The following is a 17,075-nucleotide window of genomic DNA, read 5'->3' as shown; positions in this document are numbered from 1 at the left end:
TAAAGAAGATATCGATCTTTTAAAGAAATTTAATACATATCTTCAGTCATTGATCAAAACACATTGAGCTCTTAACTTCTCGCTCAAGCCTTTGTCCATCCAGACTTTAACCCCTAAATCATGGGTCATTACCACTGTTTTCTGCATACTCAACTTCAATCCCACTAAACAATAATTGTACATAATTTTAACCCACTCATCCGTCAAGTTTAACCAACTCCTTTATTCATACTTATCCACTCATTCACTTTCACCTTTTTCTTTTTCACTTTATTTGTTTTATTTGTCTTTGTCATCCCTCCTTCCCCCAATATAAATTCTTTTGTTTGTGCAATGTTTAATTTAGGTTTAATCAAAATTGAATTGGCATCTTCCACTACACTCGTCAAAATAGCAATGTCTTTGGTTTTGTAAGACAGATCTTTCATCTCTGTGCAAAGGCTACAAAACTCCTGTCTTGTTTTCTTTATTCTTGTTGTAGATGGTAATGGCAGTTCAGTTATATATTCATTATTTTCAGCATCAATGTCATCACCATAATTTTGCACCTCAACGGATACTGCTGCACATGAATTAAAGTTATTACCAAAAGGAATGTTCAGAAAAGGGCTATTTTTGTATGTTTCAGGTAGTTTTTCCCATATCCAACCCTTCATATGTGTGAACACAGCCATGAAATGTTTACATACCAAATGATTTTTTTTCCAGTCTTCACAATCAGAAGCTGGAAGTCCCAATTCCTCACCTTAAAATTTAACAAGATAATTAAGTGTTGAATCTTTAGTACCTTGACTTTTAACTATAAAAGTACCAGTTTGATCGCACACAGTGTCAATGTCACTAGCCTAAATATATTGTGCCTCTTCCCACCTCTTAAAACAGTGCCTTACCATGTCTGGTGGCCTGTTGACTAGGAATGCAGGGATATCTGGTGCATATGACCTCGCTTGTTCTGAAGCTTTAACATCAATTCTCTAATTCATTCAAAGTTTTATTTAGAGTCGATATTCAATAAACTACATAACACAAGCTCTAGTGAGCTTTTCAAATCGACTTAATAACAAAATACAATACACACACACACAATACAATACACACATACAAAAGTCATGAAAACAACACAATTTTAAACATATAATGCATAGTAAGATACCATAATGACATATATAAGTTAAAAGCATATAGTACACTTAAAACATAGCACAAGTTAATAATAAGATTGCACAAATCAAATAGTCACACAGAAAATAAAAGTAAAATAAAACAGGCATAAACACTATATGCATGCACTGCACTGGCATGAGCTGTTACTTGGATCCCATGTTTGTACCAATTTTTTGAATTGGTCGAAAGATGTTTCCACTCGACAATGGTTCGGTAGCTCATTCCAGATTTGTGCAGCATTATAGCGAAACGATCTTAAGCCATATTTAGTAGTTCGAACTCTTGGGAGTACTGCTGTTTCCTGTGATCTTAAATCATACTTGTTAATTTTTATATCAATCAAATCATGAAGGTAGCTCGGACTTTTTTGTTGAATTCTTTTAAATGTTTCTATTGCAATTGTTTTTATTCTTCTTATTTTTAAAGATGGTAATTTAGATTTTTCTAGCAATTTTTCGTAAGGAATATCATAATCTTCATAAATGAGTCTTAGAGCTCTTTCTTGAATTTTTTCCATTTTAAAAGAATTTTTTTCACTACAGTAGTGCCAAATTACTGGACAATAGTTAAAGCTCGAAAGTATGAATGAGTAGTATGCTGTTAACCTACCTAGCCTGTTTAAATATTTACCCATACGTTTTAGAATATTTAATTGTCTTGATGCCTTTTTACATATTTCAGAAATATGATTGTTAAAATTTAAGTCCGAATCTATAGTTATTCCAAGAAGTTTAACATTTTTTTCACTAGAAATTTTATTTCCATTTAAATTAAATATCAAATTATGTTTATTTGTTTTTTTCCCAATGGCTATAGCCTGGAATTTGTCAGGATTAGCCTTCATTAAATTTATAGAAAACCAGTTTATTAGATTTAAACTATCAGTTTCTAAACTTTCAACAACTTTATCTAAATTATGATCACTGTATGATACAATGTTGTCATCAGCATAATTATAAATGGTGCTTTTTTGTACAAAATGAAATATGTCATTTATGAAGACATTGAAAAGATTGACCCTTGTGGTACGCCTTTAAACATACGATCCCATTCGCTGTAAGAACTTCCAATTTTAATTCGTTGTTTCCGGTTTTCTAAATAACATTTTAATAATTTTAGAGAATTTTTAGACAGACCGTATGCTTCTAATTTAAGTAAAAGTAAACCATGAGGTAAACAATCAAATGCTTTAGATAGATCCATCAAAATTGCAGCAATAAATTTGTTCTCGTCCAGAGCTTTTTTCCAGTCTTCTATTATTTTAATAAGTGCAGTTTGGCAACCAAAACCTGACCTAAATGCCGAAAGAAGAGGATGAAAATGTTTATTTAAGAATTCCATTAGTTGGTCATGAATAGCTCTTTCATAAATTTTAGAAATACATGGCAACACACTTACAGGTCTATAATTTTCTTTATCAAGAGAGTTATTCTTTTTAAAAAGTGGGGAAACCTGAGCAGCTTTAAGATTATCAGGAAAAATTGAGCTTTCAATTGATTTATTAAGTAAAATTTTAATAGGATTTGCTATTACTGGCTGTGCCAATTTTATAATTTTTGGTGAAATATTGTCATATCCAGTGGCTTTTCTTATATTTAACCTATTTATTTGTTTACTCACAAACTCTTCTGTTACAGGTTTAAAATTCAACTCATTATAATCATTTTTATTTTCTTCAATTTTTATTATACTTGGATGATTTCTGTCTATTTTAATGTTTTTATCTCCTATATCTTTAGCCACATTTATGAAAAAATTATTGAAAATTTCTGATACCTCTTTAGGATCACTGAGAATTTTATCATTTTCATATACAATTATGTTATTGTTTGATTTAATATTTTTATTTGATAGAAATGGTTTAATAGTGGAATAAAATGTTGTTGACTTTGGACCACCAGCAGTTCTTTCATAAAAATATGTTTTAATTGAGCTCTTTTTTATTTTTGTCACAGTATTTCTCTGTTTTCTGTACAACTCCCAGTTGGCATAACTTTTATTTTTAAGAAATCTGTTATGGTACATTCTTTTTTAGCTCACCTGGCCTAAAAGGCCATGTGAGCTTTTCTCATCACTTGGCGTCCGTCGTCGTCGTCGTCGTCGTCGTCGTCGTCGTCGTTAACAATTTTTCAAACATCTTCTCCTCTGAAACTACTGAATGGATTTGAATGAAACTTAAAACGATTGTTCCTTAGATTATCCTGCACAAAGTGTGTGCTTCGATTTTTGATCCGTCAAAAAACATGGCCGCCGTTACTTAAAATAGAACATAGGGGTCAAATGCAGTTTTTGGCTTATATCTCAAAAACGGAAGCATTTAGAGCAAATCTGACATGGGGTAAAAATGTTCATTAGGTCAAGATCTATCAGCCCAGAAATTTTCAGATGAATCAAACAAACCATTGTTGGGTTGCTGCCACTTAATTGGTAATTTTAAGGAAATTTTTCAGTTTTTGGTCATTATCTTGAATATTATTATAGATGAAGATAAACTGTAAACAGCAAAAATGATCAGCAAAGTAAGATCTACAAATAGGTTAATATGACCAAAATTGTCAATTGACCCCTTAAGGGGTAAATGTCCTTTAATGACAATTTTTCACAATTTGTTCATCATATTTGCTAACTTTAAAAAATCTTCTCCTCTGAAACTACTGAATGGATTTGGATGAAACTTAGCATGATAGTTCCTTAGATTATCCTGCACAAAGTGTGTGCTTCGATTTTTGATCCGTCAAAAAACATGGCCGCCGTTACTTAAAATAGAACATAGGGGTCAAATGCAGTTTTTGGCTTATATCTCAAAAACGGAAGCATTTAGAGCAAATCTGACATGGGGTAAAAATGTTCATTAGGTCAAGATCTATCAGCCCAGAAATTTTCAGACGAATCAAACAAACCATTGTTGGGTTGCTGCCATTTAATTGGTAATTTTAAGGAAATTTTGCAGTTTTTGGTCATTATCTTGAATATCATTATAGATAAAGATAAACTGTAAACAGCAAAAATGATCAGCAAAGTAAGATCTACAAATAAGTTAAATATGACCAAAATTGTCAATTGACCCCTTAAGGGGTTATTGTCCTTTTATGACAATTTTTTCACAATTTGTTCATCATATTTGCTAACTTTAAAAAATCTTCTCCTCTAAAGCTACTCAACCAAATTCAACCAAACTTCAACTGAATGATCAGTAGGGTGTATAAAATAAAGTTTGTGTTTTATTTTCTATTTTGTCTAAAAACATGGCCGTCATGGCTAAAAATAGAACACAGGGTAAAATGCAGTTTTTGGCTTATATCTAAAAAAACTCCAGCATTTAGAGCAAATAAGACTAGAAGTTAAAATATTTATTAGGTCAAGGTCTACCTGTCCTGAAATTTTCAATTTACAATTTGCAAAAAAAATAATTTGTTGTGCTACTTCCAAAAAATAGAAAATATTCTGACCAGAAAAAAAACATGTCCCCCTACAAGTTAAATGGTCCATGCCTAACTGTTATTAATGAAATCATTTAATTTTCATAATTCAGTGGTCAAAGTTAACTTTTTTAGTTTTGGTCTATTTTTTTAATACTTTATGCATTAGGTCAACTATATTTCGTGTATGGAAATATTTTATGATCTATATGTCGGTTACGCAGGTTTTATTTGAACTTGACCTCATTTTCACAGTCCATTGCTAAGTTTTAAGTGTTTGTGTTTTGGTCTCATTTTCTTTATTTATAAACGGTAAGTCATATATATTTGTAATATTGAAGAATTGTTAGCTGTACATGTTTGCCTGGCATGGTTCAATATGTTCAATAAGGCATTGTTTACCAGGTGAGCGATTCAGACTCTTGAGAGCCTCTTGTTTGTAGATTGCACTTCTTAGATCTTTATTCATAAAGGGTGCAGGTGCTACTATTGATCTCCTTTTTATTGGTATATGCTTGTCAATGATGTTAACAAATTCAGATTGAAAATTTGAATACGCTTCATTGACATCATCAACTGACAGCAAATTATCAAAATTTACACAATTTAGTTCATGTACAAATTTTTCCTGGTCAAAACTTTTAAAACTCCTGTAATTTATAAATTCCTTTTTAATTTTAGGCACAAAACCTTTTAACTGAAACGAAATTATGTTGTGATAATCACTGAGCCCACAATTTAAATTAGATATATTTTGACAAAAATTTGGTTTGTTTGTCAGGATAACATCAAGTAAAGTTGGCAATGCATTTTTTGTAAAACATGTAGCTTTTTTAACTATGTTCTGTATGCTTAACTATGATCTGTATGCATCAACCAACAGCTGGCCACATAAAAAAAAATAATGTGATAGAAAAACTACCTCTAACATCAAAGTTAGTTGTATTATTCATAAATATCAGTTTAAAATCTTAATCATCCCAGTCCTTCTTGTCGGTTGCTAAGGAACATCAATTTCCTTAGCAACCAAGTAAAAATGTACCTCAAAATGACAAAATTTCAATTATGAACAGCTCATTTATTATGGCAGATAGCTTTACATAGTTTATCATTAAATGAACAACAGAATATGCTTTATAAAAATATATGTATTAAAGTAAATCATATTCGGTAAAATACAGTATAAAATATCAGAGCTAATAGCTATTTTAGGTACTGTGGATCTTAAGCAAAAAGAGTAAAATTCGACCAAATTTGGTCCCTGAAACATTTTTTTTGCAGAAATATAGCCAAAACATGACTCACTACACTTAAAGATTAGGTATTAAGCTAATCATTAATGAAAAAATATCTCAAAGTAGACATATTTTAAATCAATGGCGGATAACTCTAATTGGGTCATATTAGGGGTGTAAACTGTTCATGTAGGCCAATTTGTTTGCTATCATACCAGACAATTTCAAACATATCAACCAACTTACATGTTATATTGATGTTGGTGTTTGTTGAATATGTTTGTTCAAATGACTGACCTATGGTTGACAAAAAAAAAACAACCTTCAAGAAAACCTTAAAAAAGAGGGGGGGGGGGAGGTAGTGACATACATTTTTTTTTTTTGCACATAAAAATTAGAAATAGAGAGGCACTTACATCAAAGAATTTTGGTATGGATACTTCAAATGATTTTCTTTTAATACAGAGATAAACAAAATGAGTTCATTACAAGGTTCATTATGTTTATGGAAAATTTGGGTTTTATGTTAAAAATTGGGGATTTTGAGAATCAATTTATTTTACAGGGTATACTTTGAGTAATTAAGTAAAAACTCTTTTGAAACAAGACTGAACATATAACTTGTTAATTTTTTTTCTTCAATTCAATTTTAAGTAAAGGTTAGAGGACAAAATACTACATCTTTGTTGAAAAACTGTAATTTTGGGATGAAGTGTACTTTAGGCAGATACTAATTTGCTACTGGCAGGTTTGAGTCAATACCCATTTAGTTCCACATCAATATATGTATCATACACATGATACAGTTGTAAAAATATTCTTAAACAATATATTTTATAAACAAGAATAAGAACTAGAGGCTCTTAAGAGCCTGTGTCGGTCACCTTGTGTACAAACAAAGGACACAGATGGATTCATGACAAAATTGTGTTTTGGTGAAGGTGATGTGTTTGTAGATCTTATTTTACTGAACATTCTTGCTAGTTACAATTTTCTCCATCTATAATAAACTTGGCCCTTTAGTTACAGAGGAAAATATTTTGTAAAAATTTACAAAAAGAGGTAGGGCCAATTTGTCCGGATTTTTTTTTCACAGGAGGGCCAATTTCAAAAAGGGCAAACAGAGTAAAATTTACTATAAAAACAAAAAATAAAAATGCTTTTTGATCAATATCTCGATTTACATATATTATGATATGTGTGATACATATTTAATTTAACCCTCAAAAAGGATGAGAGTTCAATATGCGGAATTTAGGGTGTTTTTAGGTTGGAAAACAGGGAATCCCCCAAGAAGAACATTTCAAACCAAAAAAACAGTTATGTTTTTCGTGACAATTTATACAACATTTTCTCTCAAACATGAAATTGGTTTAGTGTGTCCTTATTATATAAAAACAAACATAAAACACAAAAATAAAAAAAAAAAAATAACTTTTTAATGGAAAAAAAAATGTAACATCTCTAAATTGTATCGATATAGCTCCTTATTAAGAATATTATGGTCAAGTCCCGCGGTGGCTCAATCAGTAGAGCATATAACTACAAATGAAAGATTGATTTCAAACTAGGGTTCGAATCTCGTTAAGAAATTTTGCATTTTTGTGTTGTTATTTTAGATTTTCTTGTTTCTATCATATTTTTTCGGATGTTTGTTTAATTTAGAGGCATTCTGGTTCATTTTGACTATATTGTATAAATCATTTTATTAAAAAAAAACCGCTTATTGCGTGCATTCCTATGACTGTCCATACTCTTGACTTAATTTATATTCATGTTGTTTAAACATATTTATTTATGGTGGATTGGGAAACAAGTTTTTCAACTTATATTAATCCCTTTCCACTTTATATTCATGTGTTTACATTGATAACATATATGCAAAGAACAACTGACGAAGAACCCGTGCCTGTATATAACCTTTCTTAATTCTTACTACCGTCCCTACACCGGTTCCTAAGTCATCAGAAAATACGACACCACAGAACAAATCAATTACACTAAAAATCGTGATTGCCATTAGGTAAAACATCAAGAAGCTGTTGCATCTGTATTACAACGAAGGGTCGATTTGTTAAAAGGCCATATAACATGTGTTAGTAACACAAGGTGTTCTATGGCCGGCTGATATAAGATGTTCTCTGGTTAAAATATATATTATCTTATCTTATCTTATCTTATCGACAATTAAACCCTAAAAGACCAGGTCAAATACAGATATACATATATTCAAAATGAGAAAAATCAACATCTATTTGAATTTGTTCAATATTATTTGGCGTCTTGACAAGTTACGTGGTATGATACCTTATGCGCATGTAGAGTGTTAAAAATTAGATAAAATCAATATAAAAAAATCAATAGTCTTGGCCTTGTTTTTTGTAGGAATACCTGTTCAAGGTATGGAAATAGATAATGTGATGTATTTTAATGTACTATAATTAGAATCTATCTGGCTATTTAAAACATGATTTACCTATCTTATCGAATGAAAAGAATGGATGGGAAATTGGCCTTACCTCTTTACCAAATTAATGAAAATTGTTAAAAAAAAAATGAATATAAAGGGCAAAAACTCCTAAAGGGGTCAACTGACCATTTTGGTCATGTTGACTCATTTGTAGATCTTACTCTGCTGAACATTATTGATTTTTACAGTTTATCTCTATCTATAATAGTATTCAATATAAGGCCAACTAAAATTAATTAGTAGATTTTCATCCAAATTTTTGAAAAAAATGGGGCGGGTGGGAGGATTTTATTTTTTTAATTTTATTTCATATGAAACCTTCTTGTCACGTGTTATTCATATATGCAATTGTAATAATAAGCTTGTATCATGTAAATACATGTACATGCATAAGGTATAGTGTATAACACAATAACAATAAAAACCAAGGAGTATAAAACAAAAACTCATAAAACCAAAAGACATTTAAATCAACAGTTACAAATAATAAATAAGAAACAACACGAACTCCACTAAAAACTGGAAATGAAATCAGGTGCTCCGGAATGGTTAGCAATTCCTGCACAGTATACGGCACCGGTCGTCGTGTTATTTCTTTGTTCAGTTCAGTAATGATGGAAAGTTAATATGACTTAGGAAGAATATCAGATATCATGATGGCGACAATAAAATTTCTCGAGTGATGACCTTAATTTGATTGATTCATAGCCCTGTCACACCTGTCTTAGCAACTTTTGAGAAAGCAGAATTCCTCGTTCAACAAAACCAACGTATCAATTGAGACACATATACTCCATTATGCTGGTGCCGCTTTTTCAAATTCGTAAATACATATCTCTGATTGGCAACCACTGTTCTACATGTAATTGCCGCTTTAGAAACCTACTTTATAGTAAAAAGTAGAAACGTGGAGAAATGCTCTCTTCAGTTGGATGACTTACACCAAATTTATTTTGCGTTCTGAGCAATTTAATTGTTGTTGTTCTAATAAAATGATGCAAATGTATTGGTATGCAACACAAGTATGATAAGTACAGAATAAAATGAAAACTCAAACAGTGTTGAAATAATAGGGTTGGTCCTTAATATGCAAATATAATTACAATGTGGAACATAAAGTTGTTAGACGACTCTATTGTGGGTATTGGGACAGAGGATGTGTGCTGTTTGTCTACAAAAAACGAAAGGTATGGATAGATCTAAATCTAAGGGCTTGCTATAAATTATTAAATTAGAAATGCGTATGTTTGTCGACTTTCTGAACTCAATATATACGGCCACCAAGCTAACAAGTTCAATCATGCTTGTGTCAATTTCTTTATTCCAGTCATGATGTTTGTATCAATGTGTTCCGCGATTCTAACGCTTTTGGGTTTTATTCACAGTCCAAATTTTTTGACACAAAGTCATTGTATAAATAAGAAAAATTCAAGGTGTTTTACTCACAAACATTTTTGACATACGGCGATTTGCGTTCTTGAACACAGCGTATTACCCGTAACCCGAATATTTCACGACCTTCTCGTAATCAATCTCTATTCTCGGTAAATTATGTTGTCATCATAGATCAGTAGAATATATCGACTTAATCATTTAGTAAGAAACACGAAAACCGAATTTTGAAACAGAAAGTTTTAAATGAAACAAAAATATCGACGATTATCGGTAACGGAAATGAACAAAATCCGGAAATCGTATATTTTTCTAAAATAAAAAAAATCGGGGCGGGAAGTTTTCAGAGGGGCGGGCGGGGATGAAAATCTATCAATTAATTTTAATTGGCCTAACCACAAACGGCAAAATTTCTTTAAAAATTACAAATTGGGCCCGGGGGGGGGGAAGCAATAACCCAACAACTAGTTAACCAATTCATCTGAAAATTTCAGAAAATTTTTAATTTTGTCAGATTTGCTTTAAATGCTTTAGTTTCAGAGTTATAACCCAAAATCTACATTTTACCCCTATGTTCTATTTTTAGCCATGGTGGCCATCTTGGTTGGTTGAATGGGTCATCGCACACATTTTTTAAACTAGATACCCTAATAATTATTGTGGCTAAGATTAGTTAAATTTAGCACAGTAGTTTCGGAGGAGAAGATTTTTGTATAAGATTACAAAAAATTACGAAAAATTGGTAAAAAATGACTACAAAGGACAATAACTCCTTAAGGGGTCAACTGACCATTTTAGTCATCCTGATTTATTTGTAGATCTCTCTTTGCTGAACATTATTGCTGTTTACAGATTATCTCTATCTATAATAATATTCAAGATAATAACCCAAAACGGCAAAATTTCCTAAAAAAGGCCAATTCAGGGGCAGCAACCCAACAGGCGGTTATCCAATTCATCTGAAAATTTCTGGGCAGATAGCTCTTAATTTTTCAGTGTCATAAATGTCACAAATTATGTCCGAAAATTGATTTAAAATTGGACATGCAACATTTGTAATTAGTATGTCACTATGTGTGGAATATAGTTTTATTTCTATCTCTTGAACAAAGATTTTCAAAAAGGGAAATAACTCGTTTTTTCAAAATTACATCCAGATTAGTTTGAGCATGAATTATTCAATTGCTGGAATATGTTATATGATATAATTACCCTCAACGCATCTAAAAATATTTTTTTCATAAGAACGGACTATTTTATCATGAAAATATTCATATGACATATTTATTTACAAATAGAGCCTAAAAAAAGGGGGAATTTCAGGGTAAATTACTATGACTAGAATTCCTCTATTGGCAGCTTTCTGCAACATTTACCCAGGAATTGTTTTGCACCATTTTGACAAAACATCCATAATTTCATATTTTATAGTTTTTTATGTGAGGATTTCTGCGTTTTCGGTAAAATCAGGTGTAAAAAATGCCAAAAATCGGCACAAATCATGCCGATTTTTGTGTTAAGTGGACCACCTTATGTATCAAAAAACTGTTTTTATTCGAAAAATGTGTCAGTTAGCAGTTATTTAAATGATTGAAATGGTCTCTTATACAAATGAAAATTACAAAAAATGTTATCTTTTATCTCATTTTTACCATAAAATGAGATGTTAGCCATTTCTCCTTGCTATACTAATATATACATATGATGTCACGTTGTTTCCATGGCAACCAGACTATACAGATTTTTTTTATTGATTTTTTTTTTAATTTGGCTGTTAGTTTGGACCAATTCAACTTAAAAAAAAAGGAATCGAAAAAAAATAATCTGGCCAAAATTTTTCATATTTGGTCGATTATTACAGAGAATTGATGTTAACATTTAAGGTGAGATACCTGAAATACTGACACAAAATATGTTGGCATTCTGCTCCATTTTGCTTTGTTTATTACTTAATAAAATACATATGGAAATTAACACTTGATAGTCCATCCCAATATAACAATCGTTACTATGAATGTGGAACATTAATTAAGATGAGTAATCTTAAAATATGCCCTTTAAAAAAGTATCACATTCTATATAGGATTTTCAGGCAAATGAAGTTTAACAGTCCAAGATTTTATTAAATGGAAATCTTCTGAGAAAATGAACTTAATTCATTTTATAGCTGCCTATGCGGTATGGGCTTTGCTCATTGTTGAAGGCCGTACGGTGACCTATAGTTGTTAATGTCTGTGTCAGTTTGGTCTCTTGTGGAGAGTTGTCTCATTGTCAACCATACCACATCTTCTTTTTTATATTTAATGCTTTGTCAAGGCACTATGTAGTAATTTAAAAAGAATAATGCTACAGGTTCCAATATATCTACAACAAAACAATGAATTAAATACTACATGTATTTGAACATAAATTTTAATAACTGTAAAAATCAAGTTAAACCCTGTTTTATTAATGATCCATGACATTTCGTACAATATTTCTTAAATGTATATATATTTGTTAGACTCAGATCGACGTCCGGCCTCTAATCGACGTCCATTCCTCAAATCGATGTCCGTTCCTCAAATCGACGTCCAAATCTGACGTCACATTCTTAAATCGACGTCCAATATTTTGATTCTCTAATCGACGTCCAATGTGACTGCATGTAAGTGTATGAAATGAGTAAGCAACCCAACGACAAAGAAAACCAAACGACATCTAGGAGCTTTATCCAGTTTTCATAAATAAACAAAATAAAGAAGCACAGCCAATTGTTTTGAGAGTATAATAATTCGGACTCTGTAAGTTTTTTTTCAACAAAGTTTTACACACGTGAACGCAAGACATTGGCATAATGTTTTTATCTTAAGCGGTTACACCACTGTTCTAGGTTAAGTGCTCACGCACATGTTTAACCCCAACATATTATGTATGGGCCTGCAGTGCATTGGTTTTCGATGGTTTTAAATGTCTGTTATATTTTTTTTTTTCGGAATTTTTTTTATTATAAAAAAGACCGTTAAGTTTCTTAATTTAATTGTTTACATTTTTATGTTGTGGCCTTTTATACCCTTTGCGTTATGGGTTTTTATCATTGTTGAAAGCCGTATAGTTTATAATTCAATTTGCTCACATCCATTTTATTTGAACTCTGGTGTATAGTTGTCGCTCTGGAAATCATACCAATCTCTAAAATTAAAAAATTGATATTACAACCTGTTTACATACTTAGTGTAGTATGTAACAAATTAAAAAAAAAAACACACACACACATTTCTTTTTAATGGCATACGATACAGTTTTGATCTCATATTGAAATTTTGAGGAAAATTTGCATGTAGGCTATTTTTTACCTGATTAAATAAAATATTTTATAAAAAATATACCTTCATGTGATACTTTTTAAGTAAATTGAGGTTCAAATTTCGGATATTTCCTCAAAATACGGATTTGTGGAGATATTTTTCCTTTCGATAGAAAAACATAACTAGCTTTTTTGTTTTAAAAGATAAACACGAGCTGTTCAGTTCAGTTTTGTATTCTGTGTCTAAAACGGACGTTGATTAGAAAGGCTCAAAATCGGACGTCGATTAGAGAATGCCAAGAAATGGACGTCGATTAGATAGGCAAAAAATTGGCCGTCGATTTGGAATATTATTTTATTATGACGTCTCATTTGGACGTCGATTTGAGGAACGGACGTCGATTAGAGACCGGACGTCGATCTGAGTCTTACATATTTACATACCCAGAACCTCAATGCAGGTAGGAGTTTAAAAAACTTTTGGTATTTGAACACCAATTACTTTTTGTATGTGTCAGGAATAAAGGATTCTACAATGACTTGAAGTAAATGGCTCAGAGAGGATGCTTTTCTGGACATGAGGAATTCATACTTCAAGCTTCTGATTTGGCGTTCGATACCATTCTTGTTGTTGATGTTAACATTGAATCTGTTCTGTCTTGATGCATGAACCCAGCGCTGGAAAGCACATTTGAGTATAATTACATTAGATGTATGTTTCATTATGGTAGAGTTATTTTGATTAGCTAAACTGTATCTTAGCATTGCACAATATCATGTTTTTCTGACTGTTACTGACATATTTACACTTCATCCATTGAATGTTGGATGTGTACGGATTGATAATTTTGTCTAAGATGCATGAATTTTATATTTATTATTCGAGGCTTTTGAACTAGCTGTCAGTTCTCAGATCTCTGCCTAGTGTCTTCTTGTTGTGCAGATGCACTTGTCATTCAGTACTGAGCCACATCCACTTATATTTTTGCCCATCTGATGACTTGAGCCTTTTTCAACTGATTTATTTAGTTTGTTCTTATGTTGTACTGTTTAAATTTTAAAACCTTTTCTAGTTTGTCACCATTTAAGTAAAAATCATATTCATTATGTAAAATATTTTTCTGTTGAAAGACCATTGTTTTAGTTTTTTGTGCATTTATTGTGAGCTGCCACTTATTACAATAAGAATTTAGTTTATTTATAGACTTCTGTTAACCTTAAGGAGTTTCAGATAATAGCAAAATGTCAACTACAGTTACATAAGACAGTTCATTGACATACTTTGCAGAGTCACTGGTTTACAACTTTCATCAAATATTTTTGGTAGATCATTTATGTAAACATTAAATAATTGTGGACTTATATTATCCCCATGTTTCACTCCTCTATAAATAGAGAGATATTCAGATATATTCTCCTTTGATTTTACTGAAGCTTTAGTATTCTTATGCATATTTTTTTTTATCAAATTATAAAATTTTACACCAATACATTCTTTTTTTTTATGTTGTACAAAAGACCTAACCTCAACACTGAATCAAATGCCTTTTTTTAAGGTCTACAAATCAACCATACATCTTTTTCTTTTGTATAATAACACAGTAGCTATACATTAATATTGAAATATTTGACTTCAAAATTAAAATCCATATAAGATGCATTGCATGTTTGTATATTATTACGTGATTATTTCTGTATTGACCTTAATGTTGTTGTACAGAGGCTTAATGAATGGGCCTTAAGTGAAAATCATACATTAAATAAAAGGGCATATAAATTATATTATAATTTTAAAACAACTTAAATACCTCATGCTTGTTTAGCCACTGTTTACTGAACCAGTTCTGAAATTTTTGATTTTCGTTCCAAGTCTTACTAATCTGCAAAGAAAACAAGTGAAAGTTTTAAATTCTACTCACTTACGTTACCCCGTCCCAAATTATTGGGCTTAACAGGTACATGTTGAGTGATGACTTTGAAAACATGTCAGAGGATATAACTGACTAATACAACAAGTAAAAGGAAATGATATCAAAGTATATTTAACAGTGAACTACCGATAAAGTAAATCCTGAAATCTAGTATAAGAAGATAATTAAGTGTTGTGAAAAAATAAATATAATTGGAGAAAACAGAACAAAAGTCAAAAGTTATCAATCTCAACATTTACTTTAATAAAAGTGAAGCAAATACCTGCAAATCATTTCTTGCTACTTCAAAATCCTTAACTGTTTTAGCATTGGCCAATGGTATCAAAAGCTTCAACACATCATGCTTTTGAGCAAGAACACCATTGTTGGTTGCACCAACCCATCTTTCCCAGGCCTGTTCCCTGTGGAAGTCACAAAGATAAACAAAAGAGTCTGGAATGTATTGAATGAAAACAGATACTAATTGTGTTATTCAAGAAAATGTTACATTCATTGTCAAAACATAATAATATATTAAGCTAATGTCATTGTAGTTCTGTTGTAAATAGTTTGACAAAATGTTTAACGTTAAAAAACACCAATGTTCTTAAAATATTAAGTTATATTACGACTAATTCAATATCAAATAACAATTATAGCCTTGCTTTTCAGCCTGTTTCTAAAGCTCGTACAAATAAATTTTCTATGTTCCGACAATGTACATATATTGTATATGGATCAATTGATGGTTCAGTTAATAAAAATCATTTTGACACCAACTAAAATTCTTTGATCTCGTTTAAAATTTTATCTTTGGCTGATGTCATCTGTAATAGAAACAAACTTCGCGTCTGGCTTATATATAAAATTTCAGTCCTCGTATCTATGATGAGTTTATTTATAGAAATTTATTGAATTCAATATTCAAATAAAAATTCATGCTTAATTACAACTTCTTTATAATTGTTGGCAAATTGTATCTTAATGATATTGAAATCCCCATAACTTACCAGAAAATACTGTCTCAAGTGCATTTATTTTCTCCTCTGCGTAATCACACATGAAAAATTCTGGCTTCCACTTTGGATTCCATGATTTTAAGATGTTTAAAGCTTCAATTAAAGATACTGTACTTTCTTTTTCAGGAATAAATGAAGCAACGGTTATATAGTTGACATTTGTTGGCACACAAATAAAATATAATGGAAGGGCATATCGAGTTGTGCGATATGTGGCATCCTCTAAGCATATTTCATTTCCATATAGTTCTAGTAGTCGTTTTTGGGATTCTGTCTGGTGCACATACAAAAAGTTGTCACTATGATCAGCATTTGCTTGGTTATAATTGTCTCCAATGATAAAATCGACTTCTCCCATCTCTTCTAAATCATCTGCACACTTCAATTCTAAAATTCAGTTAATTTCCATTACAGTTTTTATTGTACCCAATGAAAATTTAACAAATGTAACTAAAGTTGAAAACAATTGTGATTGCCATGAAAATTAGAAGATAACTATATTGTACTTTAAGCTTGGCCTTCGTAAAACGTATGTATACTCTGGATGTTAAACATGAATACTAAACGTATATTTACTTTTTGGACACTTCAAAATCATTTCAATATAGTTAAAAAAGATGATTTTGAGGATAAAAATATGACTATCTTTTTATTTTTTGGTAAACATATCCCAAAAAAATCAGATTTCAAAATGGTGGCTTTCTTGAAGTTACGGACTGGTAGAACATGGAATCTAACCCCTCAAAATATTTGTCAACGTCCAATGAAAGTTATTGTTACAAACTAATTGCATTAGAATTGGTGATATTATCCAATCAAAATGATATGTTACAAACGATGTTGCTTTAGAATTCCTAATAGGTAAATCATATATGAATTGTAAAAAAAATATTATTCATGCAGTAATGAAAATATACCAATAGTTGCTTCCTCTACTTCCTTTCTCCACTTTGCAACAAGCTGTTAAACCGCTGCCTTTAACATAAAAAAAAAAGAATTACCAAATAGTGAGTTACCACATGAACAGTAAAAGTGACACAACCCCAATTTACTTGATCTTGGTTTTAGTGTTATACAAGTTTTATACAATTTGGGTGAGGCAACCTTAAGTAATAACTTGAACTAATTTTAAGGCTAACAGAGAAATTAATAGACGTGAAGACTGACAAGGGTAACCCCC

General features: G+C 30.9%; 1 protein-coding gene across 1 annotated transcript; it reads right to left on the bottom strand.

Annotated features, from left to right (window-relative positions):
- Window positions 1-209: 209 nt before the first annotated feature.
- LOC143055206 (uncharacterized) lies at window positions 210-16,832 on the bottom strand. Its single transcript, XM_076228342.1, has 5 exons — window positions 16,813-16,832; window positions 15,887-16,282; window positions 15,160-15,329; window positions 13,469-13,644; window positions 210-609 (listed from the first exon to the last, which is right to left on the bottom strand). Exons 2-5 carry the CDS (start codon window positions 16,251-16,253, stop codon window positions 210-212), a joined length of 1,113 nt encoding a protein of 370 aa, XP_076084457.1. The 5' UTR covers window positions 16,254-16,282; window positions 16,813-16,832.
- Between the last annotated feature and the right edge of the window lie 243 nt (window positions 16,833-17,075).

This window comes from Mytilus galloprovincialis, chromosome 12 (genome assembly GCF_965363235.1).
Source record: "Mytilus galloprovincialis chromosome 12, xbMytGall1.hap1.1, whole genome shotgun sequence".
Taxonomy (NCBI): domain Eukaryota; kingdom Metazoa; phylum Mollusca; class Bivalvia; order Mytilida; family Mytilidae; genus Mytilus; species Mytilus galloprovincialis.
This window is presented reverse-complemented; position numbering and strand designations above follow the sequence as displayed.

What these genes read in the sequence shown, in the direction of transcription:
- LOC143055206 (XM_076228342.1), bottom strand. Translation starts at nt 16,253, where the DNA reads ATGGGAGAAGTCGATTTTATCATTGGAGACAATTATAACCAAGCAAAT. An exon ending in TAGCAAGAAATGATTTGCAG is followed by an intron (nt 13,645 to 15,159) that starts GTATTTGCTTCA and finishes TGTGCTTTCCAG; the next exon opens with CGCTGGGTTCATGCATCAAG. An exon ending in ATTCCTGACACATACAAAAA is followed by an intron (nt 610 to 13,468) that starts GTAATTGGTGTT and finishes ATACAAAAATAG; the next exon opens with CCCTTTTCTGAACATTCCTT.